This window comes from Nothoprocta perdicaria, unplaced genomic scaffold, assembly GCF_003342845.1.
Source record: "Nothoprocta perdicaria isolate Ctin4 unplaced genomic scaffold, notPer1 scaffold_481, whole genome shotgun sequence".
NCBI classification, from domain to species: domain Eukaryota; kingdom Metazoa; phylum Chordata; class Aves; order Tinamiformes; family Tinamidae; genus Nothoprocta; species Nothoprocta perdicaria.
Genome location: NW_020455734.1, coordinates 57,357 through 75,276, shown reverse-complemented (window position 1 = coordinate 75,276; position 17,920 = coordinate 57,357). Strand labels below are relative to the sequence as shown.

General features: G+C 58.4%; 1 protein-coding gene across 1 annotated transcript in view; it reads left to right on the top strand.

Moving 5' to 3' along the window:
- NUP160 (nucleoporin 160) overlaps positions 1 to 17,337 on the top strand; it is a 19,647-nt gene extending 2,310 nt beyond the window's left edge. Inside the window, exons 2-34 of the mRNA XM_026047182.1 lie at positions 722 to 944; positions 1,157 to 1,235; positions 1,895 to 2,009; positions 2,772 to 2,930; positions 3,046 to 3,123; positions 3,341 to 3,438; positions 4,319 to 4,403; positions 4,824 to 4,892; positions 5,124 to 5,207; positions 5,569 to 5,739; positions 5,851 to 5,950; positions 7,596 to 7,761; positions 8,311 to 8,426; positions 8,521 to 8,681; positions 9,079 to 9,212; positions 9,479 to 9,549; positions 10,073 to 10,232; positions 10,592 to 10,661; positions 11,897 to 11,995; positions 12,282 to 12,401; positions 12,935 to 13,030; positions 13,137 to 13,231; positions 13,967 to 14,063; positions 14,167 to 14,272; positions 14,356 to 14,516; positions 14,635 to 14,695; positions 15,483 to 15,593; positions 15,675 to 15,798; positions 16,123 to 16,224; positions 16,341 to 16,482; positions 16,646 to 16,771; positions 16,957 to 17,061; positions 17,163 to 17,337. Of these exons, the coding sequence (XP_025902967.1) occupies positions 722 to 944; positions 1,157 to 1,235; positions 1,895 to 2,009; positions 2,772 to 2,930; positions 3,046 to 3,123; positions 3,341 to 3,438; positions 4,319 to 4,403; positions 4,824 to 4,892; positions 5,124 to 5,207; positions 5,569 to 5,739; positions 5,851 to 5,950; positions 7,596 to 7,761; positions 8,311 to 8,426; positions 8,521 to 8,681; positions 9,079 to 9,212; positions 9,479 to 9,549; positions 10,073 to 10,232; positions 10,592 to 10,661; positions 11,897 to 11,995; positions 12,282 to 12,401; positions 12,935 to 13,030; positions 13,137 to 13,231; positions 13,967 to 14,063; positions 14,167 to 14,272; positions 14,356 to 14,516; positions 14,635 to 14,695; positions 15,483 to 15,593; positions 15,675 to 15,798; positions 16,123 to 16,224; positions 16,341 to 16,482; positions 16,646 to 16,771; positions 16,957 to 17,061; positions 17,163 to 17,255 (3,777 nt within the window). The 3' untranslated portion in view covers positions 17,256 to 17,337. The remainder of the gene's footprint in view (positions 1 to 721; positions 945 to 1,156; positions 1,236 to 1,894; positions 2,010 to 2,771; positions 2,931 to 3,045; positions 3,124 to 3,340; positions 3,439 to 4,318; positions 4,404 to 4,823; positions 4,893 to 5,123; positions 5,208 to 5,568; positions 5,740 to 5,850; positions 5,951 to 7,595; positions 7,762 to 8,310; positions 8,427 to 8,520; positions 8,682 to 9,078; positions 9,213 to 9,478; positions 9,550 to 10,072; positions 10,233 to 10,591; positions 10,662 to 11,896; positions 11,996 to 12,281; positions 12,402 to 12,934; positions 13,031 to 13,136; positions 13,232 to 13,966; positions 14,064 to 14,166; positions 14,273 to 14,355; positions 14,517 to 14,634; positions 14,696 to 15,482; positions 15,594 to 15,674; positions 15,799 to 16,122; positions 16,225 to 16,340; positions 16,483 to 16,645; positions 16,772 to 16,956; positions 17,062 to 17,162) is intronic.
- Positions 17,338 to 17,920: the final 583 nt, after the last annotated feature.

The following is a 17,920-nucleotide window of genomic DNA, read 5'->3' as shown; positions in this document are numbered from 1 at the left end:
CGTTAGAGGGGGGACCGGGGTGCCCGCTCCGTGGTGGCTGCTGATGGGGATGGAGGGAGCGGGCATGGGCTGAAGCACTGGAAGCTCCGCTGGGACTTTGGGGAAAGTTATTAACAGTGAGGGTGGCGGAGCCTTGGAACAGGCTGCTCAGAGAGGCTGTGGGGTCTCCTTCTGTGGAGAGCTTCCAAACCCGCCTGGATGCAGCCTGTGCCCCCTGTTCTGGGTGATCCTGCGTGTGCAGGGGGTAGCACTAGGCCTTAGACTAGGTCTCTGGAGGTCCCTTCCAACCTTAAGGATTCTGTGGGTCTATGAGCGCCCCACAGAGCCCCTGCCCTGCTCAGGTGCCCGCCTCGCCTCTCCAGCCGGGCTGCCATGTTGGACAGCGCCTGACTCGCGCACCAGCCCAGGAATCGTGGGCCCACAGGAGTCCGAGCTGAAACCCCTCTGGAAAAAGTATCTGTCRGTCTGGGAGGGAAAGCTGGCGGCCCCTCACCTCGTGCGAGTCTGCTTTAGTCACCCTGGATGGCTCCGTTGGAATAGGGTTTGGGGCATTTGCAGGGCGGCGTCCAGTCTGGGCGCCCCTTGAAGAAGTTCCCGACTCCAGGTCAGGTGGTTTGAGGCAGCTGCTTTTGCAGAGCTGTTTGGTTGGGTTCTTTTGTGACAAGGGATGTGTGTACACAAGTTTGGGATTTGTACTCATTCCTCTGTTCTCCATTTCTAGGAGCTGATAGCAGAGAGCCAAGTGCAGTCGGTATTCACAGACATTGGCAAAATCAACTTCCGAGACCCTTCCAACTACTGCCTGATCCCCAGCGTGCCGGGCCTGGCGCCCAACTCTGTCGCCTCTGCGGCTTGGCTTAGCAGCGACGGAGAGGCCCTCTTTGCCCTTCCCTCGGCTACGGGGGGAATCTTTGTCCTCAGGCTGCCTCCCCATGATGCGCCTGGTAAGGAGCGGGAAACGGCAGTGCCCACACACCCAGCCCATTTGGCTCCTTTGGGACATTTCTTGGCATTTCACTACACATATACGTGCACATACACCCTCCTCAGAGAGGTTTGTAAAGTGCCTTGTTGAGGGGAGTCAACTCTCTTGTTGAGCAGTGCTTGATATCTTGTTTAATGCGGTGTTTATATTTTAATTTGTTTGTTTTGAAAGGGACACCTTCGGTTGTGGAGCTGAAGCAGAGCTCAGTGGTGCAGCGTTTCCTTACTGGTTGGATGCCAACTGCCATCAGGTTGGTGTTTAGTGACAAAGAAGTACGTTTCTGTTATTCTAAAATGATTTATTCCCTCGTGTGGAGGCCCTTTGTGCTCTGAGCTGCAGTTGAAGGTAAATGTGAAGAAGTCGGTGTCTGTAAATGCTTTAGGTTAATGTGGGCCTGGGGTCAGCACAGCGCCCAAGCTGGGACTTCACTGCTGGGTTACTCCTCTCGCTGSGGCTCTGCTGGCCCTGCGTGCCTGTGAACATGTATGTGAATGTCTATATGTGGCTCTATGTGCTGGCAGTGCCCTGGGAGCTGCTGGACGCTGAGGGTTTATCCAGGACGCAGCTCGYGGGCCGGGCAGCTTGGGGATCTCAGCGGCTGTTTGTTGTGGTCCTCGCTCTGAGGCTCCGGGCTCGTTCCTGGGCAGTCGATATGTGGGGCCACCGGCTGAACCATGTGCCTGCAGACTCCGTTAGCTCTGCAGGTGTTAGGGTGCCTGGGAGGGCAAAACCACCTCCTGAGCCCTGGTTGTCGTGCGGAAATGGGAGCGAATCCCCCTGTGCTGGGGCTGGAATGTCCCTGGAGTGTGGCTGGGACCACTCGTGTCGCTGCCTCCCTCAGCTCCGTGCTGGGAAGGAGTGCCCAGTCCGGCTGTCCCTATTTATTCCTTTCAAATATTTGTTTTCCAGAGGCGACTGTGGCCCGTCAGACCTGCCCGTCAGCCTCTCTGTCCACTGCCTGGATCACGATGCCTTTCTCTTCGCTCTCTGCCAGGACCATAAGCTCCGAATGTGGTCCTACAAGGTAAGCGAGGCCTGGAACAGCTTCCATGGCCACCTGTTTGCTCCAAAGCTGGAGAAACAGACGCCGGGTGACCAGTGGAGATGTGATTCGGTGTTWAACTGTCACCAGGTCGCCTGTTCCTCGCTGGGATTTGGGCAGCACGTGGGGGTTGTTGTAGCTCCTGCTCGCGGTTCTGTTCGGAAAGTGGACGTGTTTTCCGTACGGCAGAGCCTTTTACCCAGTGCAGAGCCCGGAGCGTTGGGGAAGGCAGGCARGGACACGCCGAGGGATGGGAAAGCCGAGCGCGTTCCCCTTTGTTTTAGAGGCGGCAGGAGCGTCTTTGTACCTGACTCCTTATCAGCGAGGGGCTGCGGAGAGCCCCAGCGTGGCACGGCGCTGCYCGCCCGAGTGTGGTGCTGCGGTTAATCGGCCAGGCATGGCTGCACTCATGGCTCAGGGTGCTGGAATGTGCAGTGGGGCAGAGCGAGGCTTTTATCCTGCGTGCCTGGGCTTTGGGAGCCCATGCCCTGCGGGAGGTGGGAAAAGCTGGCAGAGCAGCCTGGGGACGCGTGTGGATGCTCTCCTTGCAGCGGCTCTTCCGTCAACACCGAGCGCCTTTCCAATAGCTACTCTTGGCCTGGCTTAGCTGTGTCCACAGGGAGTGACTTGGGCCTGTGAGGGGAAGGGGCAGAGCACAAGCCCTAGAGGGAAGGGGAGAAAACAAAGTGGTCTCTCAAGGCTCTATTTTCCTGGCTGCTTGACCGATGTCTTTGTTTTGGGCAGGACCAAACGTGCCTGATGGTTGCGGATCTCCTGGAATTCGTGCCAGTCAGCAGGGACCTGCGGCTGACGGCCGGCACAGGGCACCGCCTGCGCCTGGCCTTCTCCCCAGCCCTGGGGCTCTATCTCGGCGTGTACCTGCACGCGCCCAAGCGAGGGCAGGTAGGATGCACACGTCGGCCTGGGCCCACCTTGCTGCAGGTGCCCGGGGACTCCCTGGTGCCTGGGGCTGGTCCACACCCACCGAGGTGCTCATGAGGTGTCTCTGTGTGTGCAGTTCTGCGTCTTCCAGCTGGTGAGCACTGAGAGCAACCACTACAGCCTGGACCATGTGTCCTCGCTCTTCTGCTCGCAGGTGAGTGCTCGCACCCCCCTCTCTCCACACTTCGTGGCAACAGAAGGACAAGGGCTGCTCGATGAGCAGGGCAGGGTCCCCCAAGGGCCTTTAGGGCTTTGCTGTGAAGAAACAAGGTTGTCTGGTGATAGTTAAATGAGTCAAGGGGTTGCTGTGGTACTGTTAACTTTGCACTGAATGTTTGATCAGAAAGCTAATCTGTGCTGTTGTCTTTCAGGAGACCCTGGTTGACTTTGCCTTAACCTCGTCTGAGATCTGGGCACTATGGCACAACGAGGAGAACCAAACGGTTGTGAAATACATCAACTTTGAGCAGTGAGTTGCTGCAGGGGATTGCGTGCTCCTGCTCTGCGGGCCTGGGGCAGGCCAAGGCGCAGCGGCGCTCGGTTCCTCCTGCCGCGGGTTGTCACACGCACAGCCGGGCTTTCCTGCAGCGCGGATTACTTGGATTTCTTTCCTTTTATTTATTTATTTATTTATGCTCTTGCTTTCTAATAAGGCTAAGGCTGCACTGCAGGAATGTGAAAAATGCAGCAAGGCAGGCGGGCTGCTGGGGGTGGAATCTGCTGCGAGCRTCGGGGGGAGGCCTGTGCCCTCCTCACCGCTCCCCCAAAGGCGGCCGGGCCCTTTCCAGAAAGGGCCTGTTTTGAAAAGCCCAGTGACGTGACAGTGTCAGCTTATAGGGGTGGGARGGTCGATTTTTATTAGTTAGTTAATGTTAGTTAATATATTTATTCTCAAGCATAAGCTGAAACAGGGAATTAAATAACTTGGTAAAAGTGCTGTGAATGTTTTTGTGTAGGCAGAAGAATCCCCTGGTCAGACTGGGGAGGGTTAATTGACGAGCAGCTGTGAAGGAGCGGACACTGATCTAAATAAATAAATACATAAATAAAACCGTCTATAAATAAGTAAATTGAGGGGATTGTGTGGAGGAGCCTCCTCAAGGATCCAGCCCGTCATGCTAGCTCAGGAACGGAGATGCCACCATCATGCCCTGCGGRCCACCTCTGTCACTCGGTCGAGGTCGCTTTGCTAACACAGCCAAAGGGCCATAGTTGCTTTAAATTGGGTGCTGACTGGTGACAGTGACAGGTTGGGTTCAGGTGACAGCACACAGAGGCTCTATGCGGCGGTGTGGTGAAGCAAATTCCAGGGATTTATTGCTGTTTGCTTTTGCCCTTCCTTCTTCCAGGAATGTTGCTGGCCAGTGGAACCAGGTCTTCATGCAGCCACTGCCTGAAGAAGAAGTGACGGTTCGACACGATCAGGACCCCAGGGTGAGGAAAAACAAGAAGTCCCGAAGCTTCCCCACCCGGGAGCAGAACAGTAGAATGATTCAAGCCTACACTATATGGCTTTATTCTGAGTTGTGGCCTTTGTTACCCTCTGAGAATTCCCCCAAATTAAAGGGGACAAAACTCAGCCTCTGTTAGCCCGGTGTTAAAGCCCTGAGTGTGGTGATTAAGGTGGAAGCTGAGAGAAGAGGAGAATTTCAAGTCGGTTCCAAAACACACAGACAGCAGCTGGAGTGTGTGGGAAGCTGCGTTGGGTCACGGGAACTGGCAGGGGGAGAGGTTGGAGCAGGTGGCGGGTTCGGAACTGGGGCTGCGAAGCAGCGTGGGTCTGGGGGTGACCTGGGTGCTTYGAGATGCTGGTTGTGTGGCGTTTGTCCCTGTGACCTCTGTGTCCTGTGCTAGGAAACCTACCTGGAGTACATCTTCATGCCCGGCCGCTTCACACACGCTGCCATCCAGAAGGCTCTACAGGTCAGTGCGAGCGTGTGGGATGTCCTGCCCGCTCAGCTTCCCCCGGGGCTCCTGCCAAAGCCCTAGGAGGGACAGGAGGGTGTTGAGGGGCAGCACCCACTGCCCCAGGGCACAGGCCTCTGCTGCCTGCCCSCTTTCCACCCCCATGTTAGGGGCGCCCTGCAAGGCACTGCCTGCTGCTGCCTCGTGGTTTCGTGGCCTCAACTGAGAATTGGCTCCACTGCTTTTCAGATCTTTTCTCAAGGAGCTGAGAGAGACTTGGATCTGACGTGGGATGAGTTAAAAAGGGAGGTTACCTTGGCTGTGGAAAGCGAGGTGAGACTTTTCCCATCACCTGTTGCTCGTGCGTTCCTGTTTGCAGCTCATCCTGGGAGTTTTGCTAAGGAATTCATAGAAAGAAGGCAGTTTCACATATCCTCTTAACAGCTCTYTTGCGTGATGCTTTTAAGGGACCTGCTTTATGTTTTGGCACCATTGGTGCCCCTTTAGATAGGACTGTATGAGAATGGTTCTTGTGGGCTTTCTTCCCTTGCTGTTTCCTCCATGGGGAGGGAAAACCCAATCCTCAGCCAGGCAAGGGTGTCCTATTGCTCATGGGGGACAAGACTGGAGCCAGGGAACTGCAGTGTTTGCTCCCTGCCCATGCTCATGCGCGACCCTGTCCCGGTTCCTGCAGTTCCACAGCAGCGTCACAGAGTACGAATGCTCCCTGGACGAGTTCTGGCAGCTGCAGGTGGAGTTCTGGTCCAAGTTTTACGCCTGCTGCCTTCAGTACCAGGAGGCGCTCTCGCGGCCCCTGGCCCTGCACCTGAACCCCTACACCGGCATGGTGTGCCTGCTCAAGAAGGTGAGGCGGTGCACGTGGGCCCTCTGGCCGGGGAATTGCAGCCTCTGGGCCTTGCTGCTGGCAGAGGAGAGGGTGTTTGGGGCTCAACGGAGGGGCTTCTCCTTTTCCTAGGGCTCTCTGTCCTTCCTCATGCCCTGCTCCATGGTGGACCATCTCTATCTGCTCTCTAACGAGCACCTCCTGACTGAGGATGACGCTGCCGTCTTTGATGGTGAGGCGGGGGGTGTGGAAGCTCCTATGTTACTGGATCCTGAAACAYGGCATTGGAGGGAGGCCCGGGGCAGGGGATGCAGGGGGCTCCTGTTGGGGTGTCTCCTGCCCCCATGATCATCTGCATGGGCTCTAACTTGCTGTTCTCATTTTGGTGCTTGCAGACTTCCTTTTACAAAACCTGCCGTAATGTTCAGGCTAGGAGGTGAAAAAAGAATGTGCCGAGGCTGAAAAACCTGCCCTGGCTCATGTTGGGTACCTTAAATAGGACAGAACCCCAGATTGCAGGACCCCGTTGCTCGGGTGTCCACACTGGCGGGATTCTCTGTCCCAGGGATCTCCTGAGGTCCCGAGGCAGGTTCTGGAGCAGACACCCTGGTGGCTTTTCCACACCCTGCTCTCCATGGGGTAGATCTGCCAGGAGTGGCCTCGGTTGCATTGCTGGCAGCTTCCTCAGTCCTGCTGGGGAGCTCAGGCTTTGGTAGCTCAGGTTCCTATCGCCCAAACCACCAATTCCCTGAAAGCTGCCGAGTGAATCGGAGCCCAGGCCAGTTCCAGCAGTGATTCCCACTGGAGCAGCCCCCTCCCATGGGCCTCGTGCCCCTTCATCTGGATACTTGCTCAGCTCTGCAAGGCCTGCTGCATCCTTCAGCCCCGCTCTCCATGCGAGTGCCTCTGTTTTCTAGAATTCCCAACCTCTCCTCCACCCTGCCGATGGAGCAAAYGGTAAAATTGAGGGTGAAGGAGAAACCTGTTGCCCTGTGGGTGCTCCGGCTTCAACCAGAAGACTTATTTGCTCTGCAGACCTATTTGTTTACTTTAAGCAAAGGCATTTTGCATAAATATTTCCATGGGAGCTGCAAGGAAGTCAAAGCAGAGTTTGGCCTTGGTGCCCGCCGCGCTGCCCGCTGCGCTTCAGTGGCCACGCGGTCACGTGTCTCGTGAGGGAAAAGGCCATGGAAAATGTTAGCTAATTATAAAATGTTAGCTCAGCCCCGCTTCCGTGCTCGAGCGGGGTGTTTGCCTATTGGTTAAGCGGCTGTATCCATTCGGTTGAGCTGTTTCTGCTCCTGGAATTTTCCGGGGTTCAGGAGGAAAACTGGGGGCTTGGAGAGCGGAGTCGCTGCGGAGGCTGAGCAGCTGCTGCTCTGTCTCAGACGTCACCAAAATGCGACTTAGTCTTAAAAAATATATATGAAATGCACTGCAAGCCAGGGATTTATCTCCCAAAGTGGATTTTTGGGTCACTTCTAAGAACGCAAAAACCCCATTTCCACCATGAGAGGTCGGGCAGCAGGTGGAAAACTGCTGCAATACTAGTGTGTCCTGCCTGCCAGTGAGGCAGAACGGAGCTCTGTGAGCCCTTTGCTCCTGGTTTTCCCTGCTTTTACCCCATACTAAGCATTTCCCTTAAACCTGTGGCTGGAGAAAAATCTTGGGGTTTCCTCCGATCGTTTTCTCGCTGCGCTAGCATCTCGTTGTGCCCCCTGATGATTCTCATGGTTTAATGTGGCCTCCTTGCRCTTGGCGGCGTAGGGCTGGGCCGGGCAGCGTGGCCGGGCGAGCGGCCCTCTGAGGGGAGAGGAACCCTCCCGTCTTCGTGCTGAGGTCTTCTGTGAATGTACAGTTAGGCTCTTTCCTTGCAGATTTGGAGATGTCTCGTGATGTTGTCTGTCTTGTCCAGTGCCTTCGGCTGATCGGAGAATCCGTTTCCACGGATATGGCATTCCTAATGGAAATGGCTTGCTCCCGCCTCCAGCCTCCAGAAAAGGCTGCAGAGCAGATCTTGGAGGACTTGATAGCTAATGACACGTAAGGAGATGTCCTGCCTGAACCACCAGTTGCATTTGGGGATGTGGGGCCTTCTCCTGCGCCCCTGGAGACTCCTCCAGGCCACCTCCGAGCCGGGAGGACACAGAGGTTGCAGCGTCCTCCTCCTCCCAGAGCTCCCTAGCTGCTGCTCGGGCCCTTCTGGAACTGGAATTGCAGTCATGTGGGGGCAAGGAGCGAAGCAGGAGGGCCAGTTGTGGGGACGTCGCCCTCTCTGCAGGGTGAGGGCGAGTGCGGGGACGCCAGCGAGAGGCTGGAGCCCCAGCCGAGCCACGCGATTCCTGCGCTTCCCTCCTCCGGGAATCGTTGCCCTCTGGAATGCCAGCCCTCTGGAACGCCAGCTATCCGCCTCTTATTTCCTGGTAGCCTGGAGGAGCAGAATAAAGAGATCGGGCCCTGCAGGCCCACAGAGCCAGAAGAGGATTCCCTTCAGGAATGGCCGAGCTGGGCGCACCTGCTCCCTTCCGGAGAGGACACAGTATGTTCTTGGGTCCAGACGTCACGTTGTTGATTCTCTCTCTGTCTGCGCAGGGAAAACGTGATGGAGGAGATTCACAGCAAGCTGCAGGAGATCCGAAACCCCATCCATGCCATGGGAGTGCTCATCCGCGAGATGGACTACGAGATGGACGCGGACATGGAACGAGGTGACGACTCTGCGTGCGGCCGGTGGGGCGGCCGCTCCGGGGCCGAGCTTGGCTGGCCTCAGCTGACGGTCGGCCCCTCGCTCTCCCATTGCAGCTCAGCCCCTCTTGGGCCGCATGAACCTGGCGCAGCTCCTGGGTAGCAGCACCGCAGCTGCTGTGGTCTGCAGTGGTGTGGCCCGGATGGCCACCACCCGCTTCCTCGTCTGCCGGGACCTGCTTGTCCTCCAGCAGCTCCTGCTGCGCCTTGGGGAGCCTGTGAGTAGAGCCCCAGTGGCTGCCAAGCGACCGGCTCCGGGGTTGTTCCTCTGACGAAATGCCGGGGGCGGCTGGAGCGGGGAGGTTTCCATGAGCCCAGTGTCCCTCCACCAACCCCTTCTGTCACGCTAAGCGGAGCCATACGTGGCTGCTGCCCTCCACGTGCCTGTTCCGAGGATCCAGGAGGTAGAAAGCCCGGCATTCCCTGCTCCCCYGCGTGGGAGGAGGGCTTGGTCCGCAGCCTCTGCTTTGCAGCAGAGGAGCAGGGTCACACAGCCCCGTTCAGTAGCCCAAACATCCGCCGGCCTCATCCTGCGGCACCGGCACTGATCCAGAAGGGAAARCTGCCCTGCCCATGTCCCATGTCCTGCTGGACTCACTGCTGCCCTCCCCACAGGCGCTGCTGGCAGGAGGGCAGCTGCTGCCGTCTCCCCAGGACCTGCTACACCGCACGTGCCCCCTACTCCTCTCCTACTACCTCATCCGGTGGGCGAGCGGCTGCCTCGCTGCGGACGTCCCCGTGGACACGCTGTGAGTCCCCACCTTCCCTTTCGGCTGCGCGGGCATCTGCTAAACCCCTTGGCGGTGCCAGGGTGAGGAGAGGGATGCTCCCTGTGGGAATCTCGCCACAGGAGCCCAGCTGCCCCGCTGCGGGACTGGGTTTGTCTCCCTTGTGCTGCGTTGGAGCCGACTCTGTCGCCTTTCCAGGGGAGGCCACGACTCGCCCCGGGCAGTGGGTGTCCTTGAAGCATGAGGTGYCTTTGCTGTGTTTTCACCGGTGTGTCTTTCTCCTGCAGGGAATCCAACCTGCAGCATCTGTCTGTCTTGGAACTGGCGGATACGACTGCCATAACGCCCCACAAACTAGGTGAGATGCATCTGCCACTCAGCAGCCACCCTTTTTTATTTTGTTATTTGTTGTTCCTTTGTTAAGCTTCGTGGTGAAATCTTTCCCAAAAGTCTGACTGTGCCTTTGTTCCGAGAGAATTTTGACTTAGTAACTTGGGGGATTCCTGGTTTTGGAGTTTGACCTTCCTGTCTCTAAGTCAGGCCTTTCTTTCCAGAGGAAGTTAAGCGCTTGGTCCGTGACTGAGCCTGATGGTTTGGCCCCTTTGTGCAACAGTTTCCAGTTGTGCCTGCTGGATTTGGCCATCCCAGCAGTGTCCTTTTAGCAAAGAGTAACTTTTCAGCTGCATGGAAAACCACCCTGGGCGTCTGTGGAGACCCTACCGTGCAGCTGGAGTGGGTACCCCCGTCGCTGCTGCAACAGCAGGCAACCTGGAGTGTTTCTGCTCTGCCCTGACTTTACCTGAGATCTCAGGGCCCAGGAGCAGTGGGCATCGCGGGCACCCCCAAATGGAGCTCAGCGGCTCCATTAATTTCCCTTGCAGTGTCCGGCCCCCAGACCATCGTGGAGCTCTTCTTCCAGGAGGTGGCCAGGAAACACATCGTGTCCCGACTCTTCTCACAACCGAGTGCCTCACTGGCTGAGACGAGTTTGAACTGGCCCCACCTGATCACCGCCATAGTGGCCGACTTCCTGCCACTCCTGTATCCTTGGCTGCAAGGCCCTTGGCCACTCTGCCCCTTGGGGGCCCTGGAATGGGGCTGCTTTCCCACTTTAAGCCCCTGGGTTCTTAAACGCTTGTCCCAGGTTCTAGATGTTTGTCCCGGGGAGGAGAGATGCTGGGAGATTTGGAAGGGTGACAGGATTTGGGGAGCTGTGGATTAGAAATCCTAACGTTTTAACTCTAATATGGGTAAATCTTATTACAGAATAATGAGCTGTGCAGAGAGCAGTTTAATCTTCTCTCTTTTGCCCCAAGAAACTGAGCCCCTGCACTGGGCTTCAGACCGTTGTGGCCGGCTCCGCAGCCTGGCCTCGGCTCCACTCCTTAACCCCTGTGCAGGTGGCCCAGCAATCCCGGCTTCCTCTTTCCCGAGTGCTTGATGGGGAGCTGTCAGTACACCCAGCTGCAGGTGAGTGCCTCCTAGGGCCTCCTGTTACAGCTTGTGCCACAAAGCTCTGGAAAACATTGTGGGGTGGGTGGTGCTGGGGAACCACTCCTGGCGTCCTACACATGTGGTTTTCCAGGGATAACCCTGCTGCTTCCCTTGCACGCAGAGGCGGTTGCCTCGGCTGCTGCCCAGATTCTTGCCCGGATCCCTCAGAGCCACTCGGCTTCACCGGGGCCGTGCCCTGGCTCTCCCCTCTGCTGGCTCTGTGGGGCTCGTGGCCGTGTCGGCAGTACTGCCCAGGCAGGAGCGCTCTGCGCTCCTGCACAGCCTTCTGTGTGCTGAGGTTCGGCCTCCCAGGGGTTGTCGGAGAGCGTGGAGCTTCCTGAGATGCCACAGCAGAGCCTGCAAGCTCGTCGGCCTCTCTGTGGGGCCATCGTGAGCCTGCTGGGCATTCGAGAGACTGTCCTCACTCTAGCAGCAAATGCAATTGCAGGAGGGCTCGTTTGTATCTCAAATGTCCTTACAAGTAAAGTGTGGGGTAAGAAATGTCCATTGATCTCCCCATCACTGGTTACGTATTTTACACTCTGGTGGCAACGTGAGATTCCTATTTTCAAGAATTCCAAGGCCATTCCATTTCAGGACAGTTTCTTGTCCTGTCCCTTCGCATGCTCTTCAGAGACGTTGTGGCTGCTCATGCTCTCGTTCCGGACCGTGGGACTTGTCATCTGTAGCGCGTGTGACACCTCTCATTCCCTTCCTGCCAGCACCCAGAGTGCATTAGAGACAAGACAGTCTCTTACTAAAGGGGTGTTTTTCCCCGTGCGTTCGGGTGGGACGTCTCCATCAGCTCTTACRGCCGAGGCTGCTCTGCTCTCTGCTCCTCTTGGTATTCCTGCTGATGGGAAGGTCAAATCTGCCAAACATTGGAGCTGGGAGGTGCCTAGCTGCTCCTGTCCTCCATGCAGCGGGGCATGGGGCAGCATTAGGGAATGTCACATTGAATTTGCAGGGATATCAGGTGCTCTTCCTGGTGCCTTGTACACATGCTGGAGGGTTCCCTCCTCATCTGTGCACCATAAGGGCTTTGAGGCTGGGGAATGTGGCCCTCAGAGTGGGATTTTGTGAACACTGCAGCTAGAGGTGCACCCGGAATAGTGTTTTGGGGGTTAGAGACTTGAATTCTCCGTGTTTTCCGCTGGTGGTGGCTCGGGAGTCTGTGCCAACCCACACTCAACTCTTGCTCCTTGCTGTAGGAATACATCCGTTTGCTGCAGCCCTGGTGCCATGTGAACATGGGCTCCTGCTGCTTCATGATGGGCAGATGCTACCTGGTCATGGGCGAAGGGCACAAGGTAAGAGGGCACTGTCCTGCCTCCCCACCAGGGCATGCAAAGGGGCCGCAACCTGGGAAAAGAGGGGGAAGCAGGTGGAGGGTTTCCCCATGTGGGCGCCCCCTCATCCCTGCTGGGCATCCCCAGGTCTGCGGCGAGGGGAGCAGTGGGTTGCTGTCCTGGGGAAACTGTTCTCAGCTTGGGGCCAGCAGGTCCCTGATGTTGGGGCTGGGCTGCGCAACCCCGTCCCTCGGCAGTGAGTCCTGCCCCACGGCACCGTGTGAGCTGCTTCCTGGTGTCGCCGCAGGCGCTGGACTGTTTCTGCCAAGCTGCGTCCGAGGTGGGGAGGGAAGAGTTCCTGGACAGGCTGATCCAGGCTGAGGAGGGCGAGATGGTCTCCACGCCGCGCCTACAGTACTACAACAAGGTAGAGCTGGGCCCATGCCACGCGACTGCTTCCAGGCCAGCACTGTGGCACCTCGCAGAGCCWCCTGCTCAGCCCACACCTTGGCAGGAGGTGGCAGGGGGATTAAAAACACATTTGTTCTGCTGGGGAGCTGCTTAAGAGTCTGTGGGATGCCTAAGATGAGGTCCTGCTGCTGGAAGCAGGAGCTGGGCCTGCGCGGAGCGGCACAAGGGGCCTTGTAGACACCCAGATCTTCAGCTTTGAGGCAAATTGCACCTAAGGGCTCTGAGCTGAGATGGGGTCTTTCCTCTCGCATGGTAGAGTGGTTCAGACAGGCCGCGAGCTGGGAGTGGATCTTCCTGTAACGGATTCCCTGGTTTTTAAATGCACAAAAGGCTAGAGTTGCCAGGTGCCCTTGGAGGCGGCGCTTGCCCCTCCAATGTGTTTTTGAACGGAATGGGTGCCAGGCCTATTCYGGGGCTCTCCAGTGGCGCCAGCACTGCTCCAAGGCTCCGGTGCAGCTCCAGCTGACCCCACGCTGCCGTCCCACTCAGGTTCTGCGCTTGCTGGACATGGTTGGGCTACCAGAACTGGTCATCCAGCTGGCCACACTGGCCATCATGGAAGCTGCGGATGACTGGAGGAGCCAGGTACGCGTAGCTGCTGCTGCACCTCGGTGCTCTCTCGGGGAAGCTGGCAGAGTTTGTTTTTCGTTTGCTTATCTTGAGATGCACTTGTGCCCTTTGGTGTCTGCAGGCTACCCTGAGGACCTGCATCTTCAAGCACCACTTGGATTTAGGACATAACAGTGAAGCGTACGTGGCCTTAACGCAAAACCCGGACCCGAGCAGGTGGGTGACAGTTCTGTGCCTTTGGACCTGCCCGTGCTGGAGAGGTGCCCATGTGTCGAGCTCTTCCCAATTCTGCTTGGAAGCGAAAGGAAAGGCAGATGTTAATGTGGGATGGAGCTCTGAGCAAGAGATCCAATTCCAGTTTGTACAGAAGCGTGTAGAAAAGCTTCATCCTTGTAAGGACCCAACCCCTGTTGCTGCGTTCAGCTGGGATCAGCACTGTCAAAAACAGAGTGCTGCAAAACCAAAAATAAAATGCAACAAACTAGGAGCTGATGGCCAAGAGCTGCAGGAGGTGACATTGTATTTTGAAAAGCTTTAGTGGTGCCATCAATTTAGCTATTAAGGAAAAGCCCTGGGGTGGCATCGTGGCCCGAGTGAGATGTATTGGGCTGCGGATGCATCAGGCTGGCGGAGATGGGTGCGTGAGCAGCAGGGCTGTCATCCCAGGCCTTCCCATGGGAAGGAAGGATGTATGTTAACATCCCTGAGGCCGAGGGAAACCTTGGGAAGGGGGCTGAGGGATAGGGACGAGCAGCTGGAGCAGCTCCGTGGCCAGGGTGTCCTGTTGGCAATGTGTGAGTCATCGGACAGGGGCATGGCAGCTGGGGGACCGCAAGAGCCCTGGAGCTTCCCGAGCCGGGTGCCCTGGGGGTGGCTCCTTGGAAGYGCCGCCTGTTTGTGTCCATGTTGATGTTGTTGATGTTCATGTCCATGTTGATGTTGCCCTCGCAGGCAGCTTGACTGCCTGCGCCAGCTCGTGGTGGTTCTCTGTGAGCGYTCCCAGCTGCAGGACCTGGTGGAGTTCCCCTTCATCAACCTCCACAATGAGGTAACTAATTAACCCCACTCCGGCATGGGGACAAGGGGGGCCAAGCATCCCCCGGTCCAGGCAGAACGGGGGCCCAACCTGCCGGCCTGGCCATGCCCCACAGGTGGTGGGGATCATCGAGTCGCACGCTCGAGCGGTGGACCTGATGACGCACAACTACTACGAGCTGCTCTATGCCTTCCACGTCTACCGGCACAACTATCGCAAGGGTGGGGATCATGGCGGGCGCGCGGTGGTAGTGGGGAGTGCGCAGGACGGTGCCGGTGCTGACGCCGGTGCCTCCACTCCGCAGCCGGCACGGTCATGTTCGAGTACGGCATGCGGCTCGGCAGGGAGGTGCGCACGCTGCGAGGCCTGCAGAAGCAGGGCCACTGCTTCCTGGCCGCTGTCAACTGCCTGCGCCTCATCCGCCCCGAGTACGCCTGGATCGTGCAGCCCGCCGCAGGAGCCGTGGTARGGAGTGCAGAGCGCCCGCCGGCCACAGGAATCCCCTCTGCCGCACTTCCTGAGGGGGTTGTCTTTTGGAAGCCTGGATGCAAACCCTCTTTCCTTCTTCCCTTTTCCCTGGAAGTATGAGCGCCCAGGAGCATCCCCAAAGAGAAGCCACGACGGGGAGTGCACGGCCGTGCCAGGTAGGCACCTGCTCCCAGCATTTCCTTCCCRCATGTTTCTGGAGCCCTTCTGTTGCCATGGGGCTGTCGCACTCCCTGGGGAGCTGGGAGGTGACTTGGGAGGGCCCCATTTCCAGCAGATTAATTGGGGGATTGGAGGCCCGTTAATGCCCTCGGTGCTGGCGTCCATCAGTGGAACAGGGAATAGGGCAAGCAAGATGATTAAGGGAATGGAGCATCTCTCGTACGAGGAGAGACTGAGTGAGTTGGGCCTGTTTAGCCTGGAGAAGAGAAGGCTGAGAGGGGATCTGATCAATATGTGTAAGTACATGAAGGGGAAAGTAGGGAGGAAGGGGCCAGGCTCTTCTCAGTGGTGGCCAGTGACAGGAGAAGGGGTATTGGTTGCAAACTGCAACACAGGCAGCTCCCTGTCCTGCGAGGGTGCCTGAGCCCTGGCCCAGGCTGCCCAGGGAGGCTGGGGAGGCTCCTGCTCTGGAGATGTCCCAACCAGCCTGGATGTGCCTGAGTGCCCCATGCTCTGGGTGTCCCTGCTGGATCGGAGGCTGGACTGGATAATCTCCAGAGGTCCCTTCCAGCCTCAGCCATCCTGTGACTCTGTGGAAGGGCTGCACAGCCGTTGCCTTGGGCAGCTTCCAGCTCCTGAAGCCTCTGTTGGACACTCAGCAGACAGAGCTCATCCCCGCGTGCTCGGCCCTGCTTAGGTTGACAGAGGGATGGGGGCATTCCGCACCATCCCCAAGAAGTCCTTTCTTTAAAGCCAAATGCCATTAATTTATACCCCTTACAGCCACGCGCAAGATCGAGATCCTGGAGCTGAAGGACCTGGAGAAGGAGTGCGTGCTGGCGCAGATCCGGCTGGCGCTGGTGCAGCACGACCTGTCCACGGCCGCTGTGGCAGGTAGGGGCCAGGTCCCATGGGGTGGGTCCCATGGGGCTGGTCCCATGGGGCGGGTGCTCAGCCACATCCTGTGCCCTGCAGGCAGCTCCACACCCGAGGAGACTGCCGCGCTCCTGGTGCGCGCTGGCCTCTTCGACACCGCCCTCAGCCTGTGCCACACGTTCCAGCTGCCCCTGGCACCCATCTTTGAGGGACTCGCGTTCAAGTAGGTGTCAGAGGCGCCGACCACGCAGCTCCGTGAGCTCCCTGAGCTGGGCCGCTCGCTCCTGGCGCTGCCGTCGGCCCTGCACGCCCACACGCAGCACAGAGCTCTGCCCTGCCTGCCCTGGCACTGAGGGCCTCTTGGCCAGCTCGCCAACACCAGAGCGCGCATTAATTCCTCCTTGGCACTTAGAGGAGCTTAGAAACCCCTCTAAGAGCCTTTTCTTTCTCCTTTTTCCACTGTGCCGAGCCGGTTAAGGCAGAGGTGCTGCTCGGAAGTCGTGCTGCGTGCGCGGCCAAGTCCTGATGCTCGCCCCGTGTTTTGCAGGTGCATCAAGCTGCAGCTGGGAGGGGAAGCGGCGCAGGCCGAGGCTTGGGACTGGCTAGCAGCCAACCAGCTCTCTGCGTTGGTCACCACCAAGGAGTGCAGGTAAGTGCTATGCGCTGGTCCCCACCACCACCACGAAGCGCAGGGGAACGCCACTTGGCAGGAGCCGGAAGCATCCTGGCACACATCCTCAGCGTCGGCGGCGTTTTGCTTTGCAGCGCCACGGATGAAGCCTGGCGCCTGCTCTCGTCCTACCTGGAGCGCTACCCGGCGCCCAACAGCCTCTACCATCGCTGCGTCATCAGCAAGCTCTTGGCGCACGGCATCCCGCTGCCCACCTGGCTCATCAACAGCTACAAGGTGGGCACGGGCCCCTGGCGCCCTGGCGGCTGCCCCTGGCTTTGAGAGCCCAGCGCCTCTTCCTGGGGCTCAGGGTGGCTCCTCTAGCATCCTSGTAGTCCTTATAAAGTTCCCAGGGGGAAAATAACAACAAGGGGCTGAGAGCAGCGGCCTTTGCTTCCAGAAAGTGGATGCTGCTGAGCTGCTGCGCCTCTATCTGAACTACGACCTGCTTGAGGAGGCTGTGGACCTGGTGCTGGAGTACATCGATGCCGTGCTCGGCAAGGGCCACCAGTACTTTGGGATTGAGGTGAGCACGGGGTGTGTTGCGATGCTGACTCCTTTCCCTCCATTGCAACAGCCTAGAGCTGCCCCGTGCCCAGGGCTTAGGGGCGGGCAGCCAAGCGGTGTCAGTTTAATTCGGAGCTTCCTTTTAATTCGGAGCCGCTTCCTTGGGGGAAATTCATGCCCTTCTGGGTCTACCCTTGCCCGCAGCTGCCGCTTTCGGCCACCGCCGCTGCCGTGTGGCTGCCCTACACAGCCATCGACCAGCTGCTGCAGGCGTTGAGCGAGAGTGCCGGGAGCCAGCAGAGTCACGGGGTAGGTGGCGGGATGGGAGAGGAGCGGGATGGGATGGGAGAGGAGCCTCCTGCTCCTCATCGTCCCCGTGCACCTGCTGAGGGTTGCGCTGTTGCCCCCAGCTCTACCAGCGTGTGCGCGACAAGGTGCAACACTACCAGGAGCGGGTGAGCGCAGCCACGCGGGACCGCCTGTACCGGCATGACGCGCCCTAGTGCCCCGCGGTGACTGCCCGGGGACACCTGGCCTTTGGTGACATGCCCCCCCTGCCCTGCCCCGCTCCAGGGGCGCACCAGGTGTCACGACATGGGTGGGGGGCCCCTATGGAACCCCCCCCCATCCTTCTCGACTCCTTGTCGTCCCTTTTATTTATTGTGGTCATTTTGGAATGAACTTTAATAAAAAGAAGTGTTGCTACACGCCCCCCTTGTGGTTCCTTTGAGGATGGAAAGGGAGGGTCGCTGGGCTTCCYGCTGCTTAGGGAGCGGCCCGCATAGCTCAGGTTGCAGCTCAATGGGTGGTGGGGAGGTGGGCTCAGCTAAGCGCTGAGCTGCAGTGCYGGGCTCAGCAGCTGAGGCACAGAGCTACACACATGGGCTGTAGGGTATAGGAGGTGGCTCTAGCGGCCAGAAGGAAATTGGAGCTCTAGGGGTTGGGACCCCTAGGACACCACCCAGGACATAGCTATGGGCTTCAGGCCTGGGTCAACACGTAGCTAGACGGCCAGGATGCAGCTACAGGCCCAGGGCCCGCAGGCGGCCATAGGCCCAGGTCGCAGCTCCAGGGGGCCAAGGTCAAGTCCATGCCATACTGCCTCTCCCGCGCAGGCGCAGAGCCGCCGCGCCCGCGGCACCAGGGCGCAGGCGCAGAGCCGCCGCGC